General features: G+C 35.3%; 1 protein-coding gene across 6 annotated transcripts in view; it reads left to right on the top strand.

Annotated features, from left to right (window-relative positions):
* ATRNL1 (attractin like 1) overlaps positions 1-19,110 on the top strand; it is an 805,870-nt gene that overhangs the window by 210,908 nt on the left and 575,852 nt on the right. For 5 of the 6 annotated variants that reach the window (XM_027529449.1, XM_027529446.1, XM_027529448.1 and 2 more), the window contains one exon: positions 10,412-10,549. In XM_027529449.1, coding sequence (XP_027385250.1) covers positions 10,412-10,549 — 138 coding nt within the window. Of the gene's footprint in view, positions 1-10,411; positions 10,550-19,110 lie in introns of those variants that run through there. The other variant, XM_027529451.1, reaches the window with a different exon arrangement.

Genomic DNA, 19,110 nt, shown 5'->3' with positions numbered 1-19,110 from the left:
GTACACAGAGACACGGTTTTTAAAAATTTTTTATTTTGATGGTGTCTAGTATATCTTTTTCTGTTACTTAAGCTTTTGATGTCATATCTAAGAAACTGTCACCTAATCCAAAGTCATGAAGATTTATATCTATATTTTCTTCTAACATTTTTATAATTTTAGTTATTAAGTTTTGGTCATGTTAGTTAATTTTTATATGTTGTGAAGTGTGGGTCCAAATTCATCCTTCTGTATGTGAATATCAAGCTGTCCCAGCACCATTTGTTGAAAAGACTCTTATTTCCCCATTTAAACTTGTTGACGCCTTTGTTGAATATCAATAGGCCGTAGATGTATGGTATTATTTCTGTATCTAATTCTGTTTCATGATCTATATGTCTATCCCTATGACAGTGATGCATGGTTTGATTATTAAGACATTGAAATAAGTTTTGAAATTGGGAAGTGTCAGTACCTTTAACTCTGTTGTTATCAAGACTTTTTTTGCCTAGTCTGGGCTTCTGTTTCTCAGTATGAATTTTAGGACCTGCTGTTTATTCCTGTGAAAAAGAAGTCTTTTGGAATTTGCATTGAATATGCAGATCAGTTAGGATGAATTGCTATCCTAATATGAAGTCTTCTAATTCATGAATACAGAAGCCTTTTCACTAACTTTTTTCAATGATATTTTGTAGTTTTCTTAACTTCATTTTCAAATTTTTCATTGTAAATGTATATCAATACAATGAAACTGATTTCTCTGTAAAAAACCTGTAACATTGTTGAGGATATTCAGTTCAGTTCAGTTCAGTTGCTCAGTCGTGTCTGATTCTTTGCCACCCCATGAATCGCAGCACGCCAGGCCTCCCTGTCCATCACCAACTCCCGGAGTTCACTCAGACTCACGTCCATCGAGTCAGTGATGCCATCCAGCCATCTCATCCTCTGTCGTCCCCTTCTGCTCCTGCCCCCAATCTCTCCCAGCATAAGAGTCTTTTCCAATGAGTCAACTCTTCGCATGAGGTGGCCAAAGTACTGGAGTTTCAGCTTTAGCATCATTCCTTTCAAAGAATACCCAGGGCTGATCTCCAGTAGATTAAATAATTTTTATAGATTTCTTAGTTTTCTGTATGCAAGATTATGTCATGTGCAAGCAAAGTTAGTTTTCTTCTTTTTAAATCTGGTTGCTTTTTTTTTCTTTTTCTTGCCTAATTGCCCTGTCCAGAACCTCCAGTACACTGCTGTTAGAAGTGACAAGTGAGGACGATTTTGTCTTGGTCCTGACCTTAAAAGGAAAGCTTTCAGTCTTTCACCATTAAATATGACGTTAGCTATGAAGTTTTTATACATGTCCTTTATCAGGTTAAAACAATTGCCTGCTGTTCCTAGTTTGTTAAGTTCGCTTTGCTTCTGTGTTTTGGAAATGTTTGTGAATAATTGTTAATTCTCCTTAAAGTGTTTGGTAGAATTTCTGAGCTAAGCCTCTTGCTTTTGGGCTACTCTTTTCTGGCACTTTGTTGATTTGTAACTCAGTCTCCTTACTGTTAAAGCCTATGCATATTTTCTTGGTAGTATCTTTCTAGGAATCTCCCCCTTTCATCTAGGTTATCTGCTTTGTTGACATGCAGCTGCTCATAGTGTTTCCCTACAGTCTTTCTTCCCAGTCTTTATCAGTAGTATGTCTCATCTTTCATTACTGATTTTAATAATGTGTCTTCTTAAATTTCTTTGTTAGTCTAGCTAAAGCTTTGTTGATTTTGTTGCACATTGCAAAGAACAGTTTGTATTTGGCTTTATTAATTTTCTTTATTCTTTTCCTGCTCTGCATTTTATTTATTTTCACTCTGATTTTTATTAATTTCCTTTCTTCTGCATGCTTTCAGTTTAGTTTTCTATTAATTTTTTAGTTTATTAAGGTGCAAAGTTAGGTTGATATGAGACCTTTTTTGTTTTTGAATGAAGGCTTTTACAATATAAATTTCTTTCTGAACAGTCTTTTGGCCGCATCTTGTAAGATTTTTGGTATGTTATACTTTATTTTAGTTTACCTGAAAGTAATTTTTAAGTTTCCTAGGATTGTTTTTGATCCATTTGTTACTTAGAAATGTGTAGCTTAATTTCCATAATTTGTGGTTTTTCCATACATTTCGAATTTCATTCAGTTGTAGTTAGAGAACATACTTTATATTACTTCAGTCCTTTTAAATTTTTTGAGGTTTAAGACCTGATGAGTTTTTTATGTGTAACTGAGAATAAAGTATATTCTGTTGTTAAATGGATTTTTTAATTTATTTCTATTTGGTCCAGCTGGTTTATAGCGTTTTCTAAGTCTTCTAATCCCTTGCTGATCATCTGTCTAGTTCTTTTATTCACTATTGAAAGTGAAGTATTGAAGTTTCCCACTATTTTTAGAGTTGAATTCTTTATTTCTATTTTAATTTCTGGCAGTGATTGCTCCATGTTGTTTAAGACTCTGTTGTTAGATTCATGTATGTTTACAATTTTTATATCTTATTGATGGATTGTCCTCTTTTTCATTATAAAATGTCCCTCTTCATCTCTGGTAACATTTAAATGCCATCCCAACTTTCTTGTGGTTGCTGTTTGTATGTAAATATTTACATGTGTCTCCTGTAAAGGATACATAGTTAGCTCTTTGTCTTTCATCTAGTCTGTCTTTTCTGCCTTTTGATTGAATCATTTGATCTATTCACATTTAATGTTATTTTTTATGTAATTTGATTTATGTTATTTTTCCCCTGTATATGATGAATTTGGTTCTTCCACTTTTCATGTATTTATTTTGCAGTAAGTAAATATTTTATAATATCGCATTTTACTTTTTAATAACTTTTTCATTATATTTTATGAGCTATAGTCTTAGTGGTTACTCCAGGGTTTTCTTTATATATCTTAACTTATTAAAATATGCTTCATTTATGCTAACATAATTCCAGTGAGATAAAATGATATTACTTTTATAGGTCTAATTTCTTCTCTTTTTGTGGTATCGTCATATATATTACATTGATATATGTTGCAAACCAAAGAGTACATTTTACAGTTATCACTTTATATAATTTCATGTCTTTTAAAGAATCTGAGGGAAAAAAGGAGGATGAGTATTTACTTTTAGCTTTCGTTAATCTTTGTATTTACCGTTTCTAGTTTTCTTCATTTGTTCCTGTGAATCTGTGTTACCATCCAGTAGTACCACATTATATCCTTAGAGCAATATAGATTTTTTTTCCCCATGCACTTCCTCTGTGCTGTTATTAATAATACCCTTATATCATTTAAAATGCAACCTGTAAAAATCAGGTAAAAGAAGAAAGGAGACAAAATACATGTTTTTACCTTCTTTTATAATGACAGTTATGTTATTGGTGCTCTTTGTTTTATTTTGTGGAGTTAAATTACTGTCTTGTATCACATGCTTTCTCCTTAAAGAGCTTGCTTTAGTATTTCTTGTAAGGTATATCTCCTGGCAGTGAATTCTCTCAATTTTTGTTTATCTGTGAATGTTTGGCTTTAATTTTTGAGAAATGGTTTTGTTGGTAGAAAATTTTTGGTTGATTATGTGTTTTTTTTTTTTGAGAACTTTGAATATATTATTCTAATGCCTACTGACCTCCATTTTTCTTGATTAAAAGTTAGTTATTAATCTTATTGGGATTTTTGTAAGTGAGAAGTAATATTTTCTCCTGCTGCTTTCAAGATTTTCTACTTGTCTTTGCCTTTCATCACTTTTATTATAATGTATTTGTCAATCTCTTCATATGTATTGTGGTTAAAGTTCATTAGGCTTCTTGGTTCAGTTCTGTTGCTCAGTTGTGTGTGACTCTGTGACCCCATGGACTGCAGCACGTCTGGCTTCCCTGTCCATCACCAACTCCCAGAGTTTACTCAGACTCATGTCCATTGAGTCGGTGATGCCATCCAACCATCTCATCCTCTGTCGTCCCCTTCTCCTCCCGCCTTCAGTCTTTCCCAGCATCAGGGTCTTTTCAAATGAGTCAGTTCTTCTCATCAGGTGGCCAAAGTGTTGGAGTTTCAGCTTCAGCATCAGTCCTTCCAATGAATATTCAGGCTTATTGGATGTGTAGATTAATATTTTTATCAAATTTGGTGACTTTTAAGGAATTATTTCTTCAAGTAAATTCTAGCCTTCGTCTCTTTCCTATCCCCCCGACATTCCCATTACATATAGATTGGCTCTTTTCATGGTTTCCCACTGAGGCTTTGTTCATTTTTCTTCATTTTATTTTCTCTGTCCTTCAGCTGACATGGTTTCTATTGATCTCTCTTCACATTTTCTAATTCTTCTGACAGTTCAGATTAACTGTTGAATCTCTCTCTGTAGTATATTTTCATTTCAGTTTTTGTAATGCCTTTTCCCCCCAGTATTTGTAGAATTCTGTTTGCTTTTTGTTTCTCTTAGCCACACTGCATGGCATGCAGGATCTTAGTTCCCCAGCCGGGGATTGAACCTGTGCCCCCTGCACTGGAAGTATTGGGCCTTAACCACTGGGCCATCAGGGACGTCCTTCATTTCAGTTATTGTTCTGTTTTTATCGCTTCCATTAGTTATTTTTTATAATTTTTATATTTTTTGATATTTTCTTTTTGATGAGACTGTAATCTAGTAATACCCACCTTTACTTCCTTAAACTTGGTTTTCTCAGTTTTTTTGCTTTTGTTTTGAATACTTTTATTGTCTTGTAACTGTCCTTTTACTCAAATTCTTAGGGTGTCAGTTCTCATTTTTATTATCTCCCTCTCTTTTTCCTGACTCTTCTTTATGCGGCTTATAATTATTCATTTTGAGGTTTAATTCAGTAAGTGTTGTTGTTTTTTTTCTGTATCAAGGATTTGCAGACCAAGGTCTGATGGCCAAACCTGTTGATTGCCTATTTTTATGAATATAATTTTACTGGGTTATAGCTATTATCAATTGTCTGCATATTGTATGTGATTACTTTTGCCCTACAAAGGCAGCAATGGTAGTTGTGAAGAGATTCCATGGTCTGCAGAGCCTGACATACTTGTGTGACCTGAGTTGAAGAAATATTTCAAGAGGTCATTTAAAACTGCTTTTGCAAGCTGCATGAGGCTTTTCTTATTTACAGAGCAGGTTTTAATACTGTTGTTTAATGTTGAGGTTTCTCTACCATATAGACAATGTGAATTTCAACCCAACCCATCTGATTGGCACAGGCTCTCATAAGTGACTTTTGTCTTCTATGCAATATGCCAGTGGACTTAATGTTCTTTTCTGCTTCTTTGGGCTTTGGTGTATTTTAGTACCTTTTACTGGAGAAGGCAGTGGCACCCCACTCCAGTACTCTTGCCTGGAAAATCCCATGGATGGAGGAGCCTGGTAGGCTGCAGTCCATGGGGTCGCTAAGAGTCGGACATGACTTGAGTGACTTCACTTTCACTTTTCACTTCCATGCATTGGAGAAGGAAATGGCAACCCACTCCAGTGTTCTTGCCTGGAGAATCCCAGGGATGGGGAGCCTGGTGGGCTGCCGTCTGTGGGGTCGCACAGAATTGGACATGACTGAAGCGACTTAGCAGCAGCAGCAGCAGTACCTTTTACACAGAGAGAGGCTACACTTGAAGGCTTTAAGCATTATAAATATGGTTCAGGTTATCTCTTAAGTATGCCGGAGATTATATCTCCTGGTCATCTGGGTTTTGAAACCCAAATCCACTAGCTCTGCTTGCCTAGTCCCATGTTTAGTAAAGTTCTGTCACTAGCTCCAGCTTCTCTTTAACATTCTTCTTTTGAATCCCAGTTTTATTTTTAGCAATAATAATTCCCTTTTCTTTTAAAGGACTATGTTTTGAAAAAAAACTTTTGGGTAAATTTTAGTCTTGACTTTCTGTGTGTATTTTTTTGAATTTTATTGAGAATGCCAAGCATATATTTTTTAATGTCTTACATCTGTTTTAGAGAACACATATTTTTCAAAACTATGTATTTTATTTGCATATCAAATGTATTTTTCATGATGTTCTATTTTGAGTTTTTTTCTGTTTGTATGTATATATGTGAAGAGCCATCTGGACTAGTTTTAAAATTTAAACAAAACAATATGGATGACTTCTCTTTAGTTTCACTCATGTTACAGAACCAAATTGTTACTAGAACTGTTCAAGTAACAGTGGATCCTGGAAGAACTGTTAGGTACAAGCTTACATTTCCCTTTGATCCAACAAGCCGATGGTAGTGGAGAATAGAGCATCGTCCTAGGTTTCGTGGTGTATCCTTTTCCTGTATGTTTGATACAGTTGTTACTCCTGGGTCCTGCTCTCTATCACATGCCTTCTTTGCAATACTAGTTACAAACTGCAAGAATGACCATATATATTTTTTTTTCTGGAAATTTTGCAGCAGTTAGGTCTAAATTATATCAGCCTTCTGTATGGTATATTCATTACTTGGAACCTTAGACTTTGCCGTATCACATTCTAGCAGCAGTATGGAGGCTACCAATGATATGCTTCTTGATTGCACCATAACCCAGAGCTGCCTTCAGAACTTCTCACTTTTAGGAAGGTTACAGTTGAGTGGCGTTATGCCAGAAGTCCTCCTTTAATTCCAAGAGATATAGTAGGTTTCTACTTTCTAGTTTTATTTATGTAGTTGTCATCCCAACATCTGTTGGATCATGGAAAAAGCAAGAGAATTCCAGGGAAACATCTACTTCTGCTTCATTGACTACACTAAAGCCTTTGACTGTGTGGGTCGCAACAAACCGTGGAAAATTCTTAAAGCGATGGGAATACCAGACCACCTTACCTGCCTCCTAGAAACACATATGCCAGTCAAGAAGCAACAGTTAGAACCAGATAAACAACAGACTGGTTCCAAATTGGGAAAGGATTATGTCAAGGCTGTATATTGTCACTCTGCTTATTTAACTTATTATTGTGAAATGCTGTACTGGATGAAGCACAAGCTGAAATAAAGAATGCTGGGAGTAACATCAATAACCTCAGATAATATGCAGATGACAGCACTCTTATGGCAGAAACTGAAGAGGAATGAAAGAACCTCTTGATAAAAGCAGTTGCTGCTGCTAAGTCACTTCAGTCGTGTCCAACTCTGTGCTACCCCATAGATGGCAGCCCACCAGGCTCCTGTATCCGTGGGATTCTCCAGGCAAGAGCACTGGAGTGGGTTGCCATTTCCTTCTCCAGTGCATGAAAATGAAAAATGAAAGTGAAGTCGCTCAGTTGTGTCCGACTCTTAGTGACCCCATGGACTGCAGCCTACCAGGCTCCTACGTCCATGGGATTTTCCAGGCAAGAGTGGGGTGCCATTGCCTTCTCCAGTTGATAAAAGAGGAGAGTGAAAAAACTGGTTTAAAACTCAACATTCAAAAAACTAAGATCATGGCATTTGATCCCATCACTTCATGGCAAATAGATGAAAAAACAATAGAAATAATGACAAACTTTATTTTCTTGGGCTCCAAAATCACTACAGATGGTGACTGTAGCTATGAAATTAACAGATTCTTGCTATTTGGGAGAAAAACTATGACAAACCCAGACAGTGTATTAAAAAGCAGAGACATCACCTTGCCAATAAAAGTGCGTCTAGTCAAACCTGTGGTTTTTCCAGTAGTCATGTATGGATGTGAGAGTTGGACTATAAAGAAAGCTGAGCTCTGAAGAACTGATGCTTTTGAACTATGGTGTTGGAGAAGACTCTTGAGAGTCCCTTGGACTGCAGGAGATCCAACCAGTTAATCCTAAAGGAAATCAGGCCTGAATATTCATTGGAAGGACTCATGCTGAAGTGGAAGCTCCAATACTTTGGCCGCCTGATATGAAGAGCCAAATCATTAGAAAAGACCCTGATGCTGGGAAAGACTGAAGCCAGGATAAGAAGCAGATGACAGAGGACAAGATGGATGGCCATCACCAAGTCAAGGACATGAGTTTGAGCAAGCTCCGGGAAATGATGGAGGACAGGGAAGCCTGTGTGCTGCAGGCCATGGTGTCACAGAAAGTAGGGCACAAATGAGAGACTGAACAACTACAACAACAACATCAGACTGGCAAGTTTTCTTATTATTTCATTGGTAATCTTTGAGGAGGATATTAGATGAGATTACTAAATTTAGTAATTTTATTCAGAAGTTAAGGCATTTATGTTTCTGATGAAAAAAATGTAGCCAGGGGTTTCATAAAAATACTTGTAGTAACCTATCTCTTATTCTGACTTTTTCAGATAATACTTTACATGTAGTAAGAACTCAATAAATTTTGTTTTTTTACCTGAGTGAATCAACCCTAGTGGCCTTACATAAAATTTTCTATAAAAAATGACTTAAAAATGTAAGCACAATTTAAAAAAATTAAAGTTCTTATCATTATTTTTTCTTATTATAGTAGTAATATGAATTTATAGTAGAAAATTGATGATGTAGAAAAATCTTACTAAAGATAACCACCATTTTCCATGGGCATATTTATACATTTCAAAACATAAGTGTGGTCATTCTAGATATGGGTCAGAAAGATCCCCTGGAGAAGGGTTGGCTACTGAATCCAGTAGCTTCCCTTGTGGGAAGCTTCCCTTGTGGCTCAACTGGTACAGAATCCGCCTGCAATGCAGGAGACCTGGGTTCGGTCCCTGGGTTGGGAAGATCCCCTGGAGAAGGGAAAGGCTACCCACTCCAGTATTCTTGCCTGAAGAATTCCATGGACTGTATAGTCCAAGGGGTCACAAAGAGTCAGACATAACTGAGCAACTTTCACTTCACTTCACTTAGATACAGTGTTTGATTTCTTATTTTACTTAATTTATTATGAATGGTTTTCTTGTTACTAAATTTTCTCCAAGCTGTTTTATAATATAAAGTTTGAAAACTATATTGTAATTCTCTCAGTTTTTTTAGGAGTAAGATTATTGTACATTTTTCCTTGATGGCTGCATGCCATTTTTATACTATGTTATAGTAGAATTATGCCTCTGAAAATTTCTGTAATATATAGGTATTTATTTTTTTACTCTTTTTCTTTACCCTTTGATGTTAACTCATGTTGATGACCTAGTCTCTTGGGATTTCCCTCTTAGTTTCAAATTTTCTACATAGACTATGTATGAAATTTAATATCTGATCTTTGATTCATACATCCTGATTGTGTGTTGGTTGCTGCTACTCATTAGATGTGTTGCTTAATCCCGGCTTCTTGATCTTGGAAACAATCCTGAGAATAGTACCTTCTATACAAAACTGTTGTGAGGATTAAATTACGTAATTCTTATATACTACTTGGTGTTCTATCTTGCAGTGGGGTAGTAGTTACAATATTTAAGAAAACTGATGCAGTATGTGAACTGACAAAGCAGAATAGATAACAGCACAGACTATTGCAATTGATTTAATAATAGTGGCTTTACTGGTTTGAGGTGAGGGCGCTTATTAAATGCATAGTTGTAATAATGATGAAAATGATGATGATGTTTCTACAAAAAGTTACCGAAGTTAATATTATGCCCCCAATAGACAATAAACAGGAGCTTTCATATATAAACTTTACTTCTCATCTGAAATTTTAAAATTCTATTGTAATATTAATATGAAAATATATTAGATCTGATATCAAGATATAAAATATCTCATGCTTCAAATTTCTTTGTTTTAGTTCACATTTCAAGTAAAATTTCTAGTAAGCCTTGAAGCTTTTCTTGCCCAAGAAGATAAACATTTATACAAATTAATTTAAAAGTACTATGTTAAATTTTACACTGATGTATTTTCTTGAAGTAAGGCCTTAGCATCACACAGTTTTCTGTGTTTATTGATCCTTTTTTATTATACCTAAGGACAGATGAAACATTTTAGCATCTTTATCAGAGCTATGTTATTTATTCTTGTGTTAACTTAATAGACATAACAGTCACATGCATCTTTAAGGACTATGTTAAAATGTATTCCCTCCTGGTGGCTCAGATGGTAAAGAATCTGGGTGCAGTTTGGGAGACCCGGGTTTGATCCCTGGTTTGGGAAGATCTCCTGGAGAAGAGAATGGCTTCCTACTCCATTATTCTTGCCTAGAGAATTCCATGGACAGAGGAGCCTGGTGGGCTACAGTCCCTGGGGTTGAAAAGAGTCGAATGACTGAGCAAATAACACTTTGACTTTTCATTCTCTCCTTAGCTATAACTCTTATGTTTCACTTTAATTTTTAGCCGTTATGTTTTACAGATCATAGGCAAAATTTATCCCATGTTAATATTTTGAGATGTATGTTAAAAAATAAAGAAAAAACACTTGGGAAATGCCATTTGTACTTTGCTGTCATTCAGATTGTAAAATAAATTCTTTGTCTTTGTGGCAGTAATACTTGATATTGTTATGTAGATATTATCAACCTTTTTTTTTTTTTTTTTTACTATTTTCTTTAGCTTGCCAGTGTAATGGACATAGCACTTGCATCAATAATAATGTGTGCGAACAGTGTAAAAATCTTACCACAGGAAAGCAGTGTCAAGACTGCATGCCAGGTTATTATGGAGATCCAACCAATGGAGGACAGTGTACAGGTAATTATTTTTTCTTTCACTTCAATGTAGTTTTACTATAGGAAAGAAAATTAAGAAAGATGAGCCCCTTGTGGAAAATATATTTTATTAAATAAGTTTTTTTCATTGAGCATTTTTGGAAGATAGTATGTATTTATTGAGGGCTATGAACTATAAAAATTCTGTGATATACTTGCTTTTAGAAACTCCTACTTTTTCTTATTTGAAAATGAATACATATTTGCTATAGGAAACTTAGCAAATACAGACAAATTTAGAAATTATGTGTCATCTCAGTATTCTGGAAAAAAAATCACTGCTTATAACTTATTTTTAATAATAGTAAGTGATCACTTTACATTTTAATTTAGAAATAAGAAATAAAGATTTTGTGTATGCCTTATTTCTGGTAAGTTTTTGTTTGTTTTTGACAAGGTGATATAGCATAAGGTTTAAGAGAATGGGTTTGGAATCAGTTGTTGGCTGAAATTCCAGCTCTGCCACTGTTTAAGTGTATGGCTTTGGGTAATTCACTTAACCTTAGAGAGTGCTTCATTTTTCTCATATGTAAAAGTGAAATGATAATACTTCATTGGATTGTTGTAAAGATCAAGTGAGATCATGTGTAATGGAGGCACATGTAATAGGAATTAAAGTACATTACAAGAGCATTGTAAGTGCTAACTATTACCATCGCAGGTTTTTGATCCTGAAATCCTTTTATCTGTTTTCTTTCTCTGTCTTGCTACTTTTTTCTTCCTATTTTTTGAAAAAGAAATTTTGGTCTTTCTTTAAAAAAATTTCTTTCAAGTTGTAATTTTTCAATAACTGCCTTCATTTCTAAGTTGGTCCTTGTTCCTTAAATCTTTACTCTACTTCTAAATGGAGAGTGTCTGAATAGCACTCACAGAAAAGCTGTGGTAAGATGCAGAATCTTTAGAGAGAACTGGGCCTAGGGCTGATCTAGACAAAAATTTTAATACTACCTGCATTTTAAAACCACCTGGAAAGCTTTTTTAAAAATATGGATGTATAGGCCACTCCCTAAAATAATGAAATCAATCTCTTAGGTTAGGTCCTAGGGTGATTCTTGGTTCTTTAAGTCTGCCCAAACGACTCACGTTTACACTCAGAGTTGAGAAAGACAGAATGATGAGCTATGTCCTAGAGTCAATGAAACTGGCGGTAGCGGGTTTCCATTCATTTCTGCTGAATGGAAATTTTGCTGCGCCCTGATTGAGGCTCTAATACATGAATTGGTTGACACTTACATTTTCTGTGCTTGAGGTACTGTACTCATAGCTTATATTCATTGTCTCATTTCAAGACAACTGTAAGGGAGGAATCACAATTGCTTCCTTTTTAGGTACAGCCAGATATACAAAGAAGTTAAGTAAAATGCTCAAGATTATACTGCTACTAACAGGCAAAAAAAATCTGATTCTTAGACCTAACTCTTGACTATCAATGCAGAAGTAGTGTTAATGTGAACAGGGAGGATCCAGGAACCCTTAGCCAAAAGCCACAGCTTAGTGCTGTGTTCAATGTGTAAAGAAGCTGCAGGAGATATCTGTACAATGGAATCCAAAAAATTCAGAGCTTGTCTATTATAATCATAGTATTATATTTTGTTATTTTATGTTTGTTGAGTAAAAAGAACCATCCTGTTTTCCAACGCTTTTTACTACTAAATTTTCTTTAGCCAAAAATTTCACTGGACAAAAAATGTATTTCAGATAGATTAGATAGATAATGATTAGTTACAGGGCTTCCCAGGTGGTGTGGCTGATAGATTCTGTCTGCCCATGCAGGAAACACAGATTTGATCCCTGGTTTGGGAATATCCCAGGAGTAAGAAAGGGAAACCCACTCTAGTATTCTTGACGGGAAAATTCCATGGACAGCACAGAGTCAGACATGACTGAGCTACTGAGCACAGACACACACATACACACACACATGCACACACACACATATAAATGCTTTGTTTCCATGCCTTTAAGGAAAAAAACCATCTCTGGGTTTTTTTTGTTTTTTGTTTTTACATTGCAATTTTTATGTGTTTGCAATCTTTCAAATATTTATATATAATTGTTTTAATTTACTTTTATAAAAGTTATTTTATTTATGCTCTCCAAATTATTTTAATGCCTATATAACAGTGCATGGGGATTTTGTGAAGTAATTTGCTTAATATTTTCCTGTTATTTATATATTGCTTCCATCCATAGCCCCATTTTTAAAGGGTTTTTCTTAAATTGGGGTCAAATTCACATAGCATAATATTAACCATTTTAGGTTACAATTCAGTGGCATTTAGTTCCTTTATAATATTGTGTGACCATCGGCTCCATCAAGTTCCAAATTTTTTTTGTCACTCCAGAAGAAAATATCATATTTATTAAGCAGGTATTCCAAGCCCCTGGCAATCACTAAGCTGCTTTATGTATTTACTTGTTCTGAATATTTAATATAAATGGTATTATAAAATGTGTGACTTTGTGCCTGGCTTCTTTTACTTAGCCATAATATTTTTAATATTAATTCTTGTTGTAGTATCTATCAGTACTTCATTCCTTTTTACTGATGAATATTATTCCATTGTATACATGTATCACAGTAGTTTTACCCATTTATTTATTGATGCACATTGCTTTTTTCCCACCCTTTTTGGCTATTGTGAATACTGCTACTGAGAACATTACTGCACATGTTTTTTGGGGGGGATTTCAAGTTTTTGGTTGTTTTATGTATCAACTAGAAGAGGAATTGCTGGGCCGCCACTCTTTTACTTTCTGTCACTTTGAATATCATTAGTCTAGATACCTCAGATAAGTGGAATTTTCAGAATTTGTCCTTGAGTGATTGGCTTGTTTCAGTTAGCATGACGTCTTCAAGGTTCTTTCATGTTTTAACATATGTCAGAATATCCTTCCTTTTTATTGCTGAATATTCTGTTGTATATGTATACTACATTTTTTGATCCATTCATCTGTTGAATACTTGAGTTGCTTACATCTTTTGACTATTATAAGTAATATTGCGATGAATATGGGTGTACAAATATTTGTTCTTTTTTTTTTTTGGTCTCTTCATGTGCCTGTTTCACACTTGTATGTCTTTGGAGAAATGTCTGTTTAAGTCCTTTGTTCACTTTTTATTTGGATTATTTGGTTTTGTTGTTGTTGAATTCTGAGTTCTTCATATATTCTAGTCATTGTTGTTATTTAATTGCTAGGTCCTGTCTAACTCTTTTGCGACCCCTGGACTGTAGCCCATCAGACTCCTTTGTCTGTGGAATTTCCCAGGCAAGAATACTGGAGCAGGTTGCCATTTCCTTCTCCAGGGGATCTTTCCAACCCAGGGATCGAACCTGCCTCTCCTGCATTGGCAGGCGTATTCTTTACCACTGAGCTACCAGGGAAGCCCGTATTCTAGTTACGAGGCCCTTATCAGACATATGATTTGCAAATATTCTCTCCCGTTGTATAGGCTGTCTTTTCACTGTCTAGACAGTGTTCTTAAAGGCACAAAAGTTTTCAGTTTTGATGAAGTCCAGTTTATCGCTGTTTTTCTGTTATTGCTTGTGCTTTGGTGCATATCTAATAATCCAAGAATATAATGTCATGAAGATTACCCAAAGTATTATTTTAATTTTTTTGCCGACATAGGCAAAAGGAACCTTTGAATAACTCTATTAGCTAAAAGCTGTTTTAAATTAAAATAAGTTATTATTATTCCGACAGGCAGAGTGCTTTCAGAAATATGTTTCCCTTTGGGAATCATACTTCTCTGCTAGGTTTAAGATTAATTCAGTTATTTCATATTATTTTTGTTGCTGACATTATACATCTGTAGAGCTGAGGTACAATGCAATAGAAAATTAAAGAGAATGAAAGATAAATACCTTTCTTTTTTTGCTGTTGCACATTCTCTGGTAGTTTATGAAGCTTTAAATAATTCCTTATAGTTTCCTTGTTGCCCAAATTTGGCAAAATAATATTTTGCTGTCTGTGACTTTTCTATGGTGATGTGATATATGAAATTCATTTTTATTTCTTATAGCCACATTAGTTATCTAACTAAATCAAAAATATGCCACATGCAGTGAATTATATTTAATGCGGCAAAGGCTAAAATCAATTTATAAAAAAATGAGAGGCAAAGTTTATTTCTTCATTTTTTTTCATTCACCTCATTGAGAAAAGTTCATTTTTCCCTTAGTATTTGCATTTATTAAAATTCAAAGTCCATAGTGGTATTAAGGGAAGTGAGGAAATAGATTTATATTTAAATGGTAAGGCTTAAATGTACTGTAGATGTAGATATTCTTTTAAAAATTCAGCCTACTAAAGCCCTTTAACATTGTTGTAAATATATAAACGTACTTACAAACTTTTGTTAGTTGTTTTTAAACTATGGTATATTTATGGCTGTTCTATTAGTGCAATTAACTATTGAGAGTGCTTTATTATTAAGCTATTTTATTTGTTATTAATGTTCAGTCAGATTCCTTGATACATACTTATTCTGGTGCTGATAACTATTTATCTTCCCAGGTGATGCTTGTTGTAAAGAATCTGCCTGCCAGTGCAGGAGACGTAAGAGCTATGGGTTCAATCCCTGGGTCAGGAGGAACCCCTGGAGAAGGAAATGGCAACCCACTCCAGTATTCTAGCCCAGAAAACTCCATGGACAGAGAATTACAGTCCATGGGGTCACAAAGAGTTGGACACAACTGAGCATGCACACACACATCTATCTGTCTGTCTGTCTGTATATATATGCAGCTATAAAAGAACATAACATTGTTAAGTGTTTGGGCTTTGAAATCATACTGATTGGATTCATATATTGGCACTGTCACTGTCTCCTTGGGTAGTTATTTCACCTCTTAGTGTCTCCCTTTACTCACCTGCAAAATGCAGCTGAATTTCATTTATTGTGTGGCTTGAACAAACAGGAAATAACATGTGTTTCTAGCAAATGCTAGCTTTACAATGCAAGCTGATATTGCATATTATTATTATTTAGAACATCATTAGGGTTAAGTATTTTAATATAAGTGTATGAATCATATTTGTGGGACAGTATTGCTTTTGCTGTATTATCTCCAATATGACTGATACATTTTTGTCGAGAAAATAAGTAGAGAAAATTTCATTGAATAAGAGTAACAGCTCAATGTGCTACAACAATTCAACACTCATTATACTGTATTACTTTGTGGTGAAGGATTATTCTTCAGTTCCCCAATTATTGACTACTTACTATATGCAAAGTAGTATGTTAGGACTTAAATTTATATACAGTTGACTTAACAGAGATTTGAGCTGCGCAGGTCCGCTGGTACATGAACTTTTAAAACAGTAAATGCTGTAGTACTACACTGTCTGCAGTTTATTGAGTCTTGTGTATAGAGGATGTGCAACTGTGTGTAGGAGGAACCTGATATCTGGAGGAACTGCACATATGGAGTGCCCGACTACAAATTATATAGGATTTTTCTGTTGCACAGAAGGTTGGCATCAGCAAACCATTTGTTGTTCTAGGATCAACTGAACATTGTGTAGGTGCTTTAATAGTGTTATGTGGAAGCTGAATGACGGAGAAGGCGATGGCACCCCACTCCAGTACTCTTGCCTGGAAAATCCCATGGGCGGAGGAGCCTGGTAGGCTGCAGTCCATGGGGTCGCTAAGAGTCCGACACAACTGAGTGACTTCACTTTCACTTGTCACTTTCATGCATTGGAGAAGGAAATGGCAACCCACTCCAGTGTTCTTGCCTGGAGAATCCCAGGGACGGGGGAGCCTGGTGGGCTTGCCGTCTGTGGGGTCACACAGAGTCGGACACGACTGAAGCGACTTAGCAGGCAGGCAGAAGCTGAATGACAGAATCACGGACTAAGATTAGTTTTCATGAGAGTATTGGGTAGGCCCTTGAAATTAAGGGCAGTTTACAAGCTTAATTTTATGTGTTTGTCATTAGTTGCATGTTTTCACAACTTTCTCTGAATATAAGAAACTAAGCTATAATGTTATTAATCTTAAAAATATTTTAATATATTTAGATATTTTTTGTTTCATTATTCATAAAATGTACCATAAGACAAAAGCTCTCCATACTGAAATATACAGACATTTAAACAAATGCAGTCTTGGGACTTCCCTGGTGGTCCAGTGGTTAAGATTCACCTTCCAGTTCGGGGGTGTGGGTTCGATCCCTAGTCAGGGAACTAAGATCCCACATGCCTTGTGGCTAGCAAAACAAAACATAAAGCAGAATGCATATTGTAACAGATTCAGTAAAGACTTTAAAAATCATCCACATTAAAAAAATCTTAAAAAATGCAATCTTGTATGAATAATTTGCTTCATCTAGGTCTTACTTTTTTTTAGTTTACTGCAAGATGTCTAATGGGTTTTGTTGATGTTACAAATAAATTCTTTTCCTGTAACATTGCATGCATAAATTGTTTTAGTAAATCCGATTTTGTATTTGCTTATGTCTTTTAGTTCATTTTATTATTCTTTTTCTAGGTTCTTAAATAGTATAGTTATATGATTTTCGTTCTGTATATTTTTACTTTCAATAGTGTTAAATAATTATTTTTCAGTCTGGGATATAAAGAGTTCTTTCAACATAGTGACAGTTCTATTTTTACCTTTGTTTCTTATTAGCAAAACTTATGTTTTTCTTTTGGTATGCTATTAATATCTGTCCCTAGCAGGCTTTTACAGAAACAGTTAAAACTTTACTAAACACACTGGGCTATTCTCTGAGACTTGAGGATAGTAAAGAAGATGAATGAACTCTTCCTTCTCTCTGCTGAAATAAGAAATTTTTTTCATTTTAAACTTTCCTTACATATTGCAGATTGTTCATAGAGGTTGAAAATTTATACCCAGATGAACTTGAGCATTTCTTAAGTGTAAGAGTTTAATTCTCTCAAAATGGGAGCATTGGCCTGAATAATCTAAAAATGCAGATAACAAAAATCACTGGATATGGAAATCTTGTTTCTGTGGATTATTTTGACACAACAAAGTTAAAAATGTGTATTTTCTGAGTATACATATCATCCTGTGTGGCCAAGAAACTGCAATATGAGATTTTAAATATTTCAAAGCGAGGACACTAAATAAATAATTGCATTTATATGGTGATATTTAGCATAGGGTATAGTCATGAAGCTATACTTTGACCTAAAATTCTCTTAAATGACATTTTTATATAAATTTAAGAAAATGAGAGAGCCTTTTAAAAAGGAGCTGCTCGTTTCATCTGCCTGGTTAAAAAAACAGTCGGTGCACAGTTTCTGTACTATTTTTAGCTAGTTTCTCTTCTCTTTATACTAAATATTAAAAACAATATATTTGACTGGGTTGGGTCTTAGCTGCAGCATTTGGGATCTTAAGTCTTCGTTGTGGCCTGTGGAATCTAGTTCCCTGACCAGGGATTGAACCCCGGCCTCTGCATTGGGAGCATGGAGTCCTAACTACTGGACCCCCAGGGAAGTCCCTATACTAATTTTTTGATATCCTTTGTTTACCTTGTAGAGGTGTTTCTTTACATCAAATGCTCCGTAGCCCTGTTTTCTTTTTCTACTCCATCTTTCAAGCTCTTTTCATACTTTTTGTCCTCATAAAAGGAACTTTAAAAGACAAGAAGAACTTTAAGGACAAGAAGAGTTTATGAAAACTCTTTGGCCCTGATATCATCAGGTATTTTAGAATGACCTTTGATTGTGGATTATTAGAAGATGCAGTTTAATCCTCTTTTCTCTTAGATTCCTTTTGCAAGAATGTCTGTGGGCTGTCTCATGAAACCGCTAGAGATATTAGTCAGTGAATTTCTAAGAGCTGGGAACTTTTCCATGCATGACTGACTTTGGCACTTTCCTCATGATCTCCCTTCTCACTTTTTATTGCAGAGTTTACCAACTAAAATTTTTTCTCTCATTTTTTGCATTTGTTTAATGGTTTTTAGGCTCCTAGACATAATGTAGATTATCTTCACCTCTGATTTGTAAGTTTTTGACCAAGAAGTGTGTCACATGAATGCTTTCTTTTCATTAGTAAATTCACTATATATCTTATGGAATTAAAAAAAAAGGAAGAAAAACTATTCAATGGTTTTCAGTTCAGTTCAGTTGCTCAGTCATGTCCGACTCTTTGTGACCCCATGGACCACAGAACGCCAGGCCTCCCTTTCTACCACCAACTCCCAGAGTTTACCCAAACTCATGTCCATTGAGTCGGTGATGCCATCCAACCATCTCATCCTCTGTGGTCCCCTTCTCCTCCTGCCTTCAATTTTTCACAGCATCAGGGTCTTTTCTAAGGAGTCAGCTCTTCACATCAGTTCAGTTCAGTTCAGTCGCTCAGTCTTGTCTGACTCTTTGCGACCCCATGAATCGCAGCACACCAGGCCTGTCTGTCCATCACCAACTCCCGGAGTCCACCCAGACTCATGTCCATCGAGTCAGTGATGCCATCCAGCCATCTTATTCTCTGTCGTCCCCTTCTCCTCCTGCCCCCAATCCCTCCCAGCATCACAGTCTTTTCCAGTGAGTCAACTC

The sequence above is a fragment of the Bos indicus x Bos taurus genome, chromosome 26 (assembly GCF_003369695.1).
Source record: "Bos indicus x Bos taurus breed Angus x Brahman F1 hybrid chromosome 26, Bos_hybrid_MaternalHap_v2.0, whole genome shotgun sequence".
Classification (NCBI taxonomy): domain Eukaryota; kingdom Metazoa; phylum Chordata; class Mammalia; order Artiodactyla; family Bovidae; genus Bos; species Bos indicus x Bos taurus.
The sequence above is the reverse complement of the archived record's forward strand: the minus strand, read 5'-3'. Positions and strand labels throughout refer to the sequence as shown.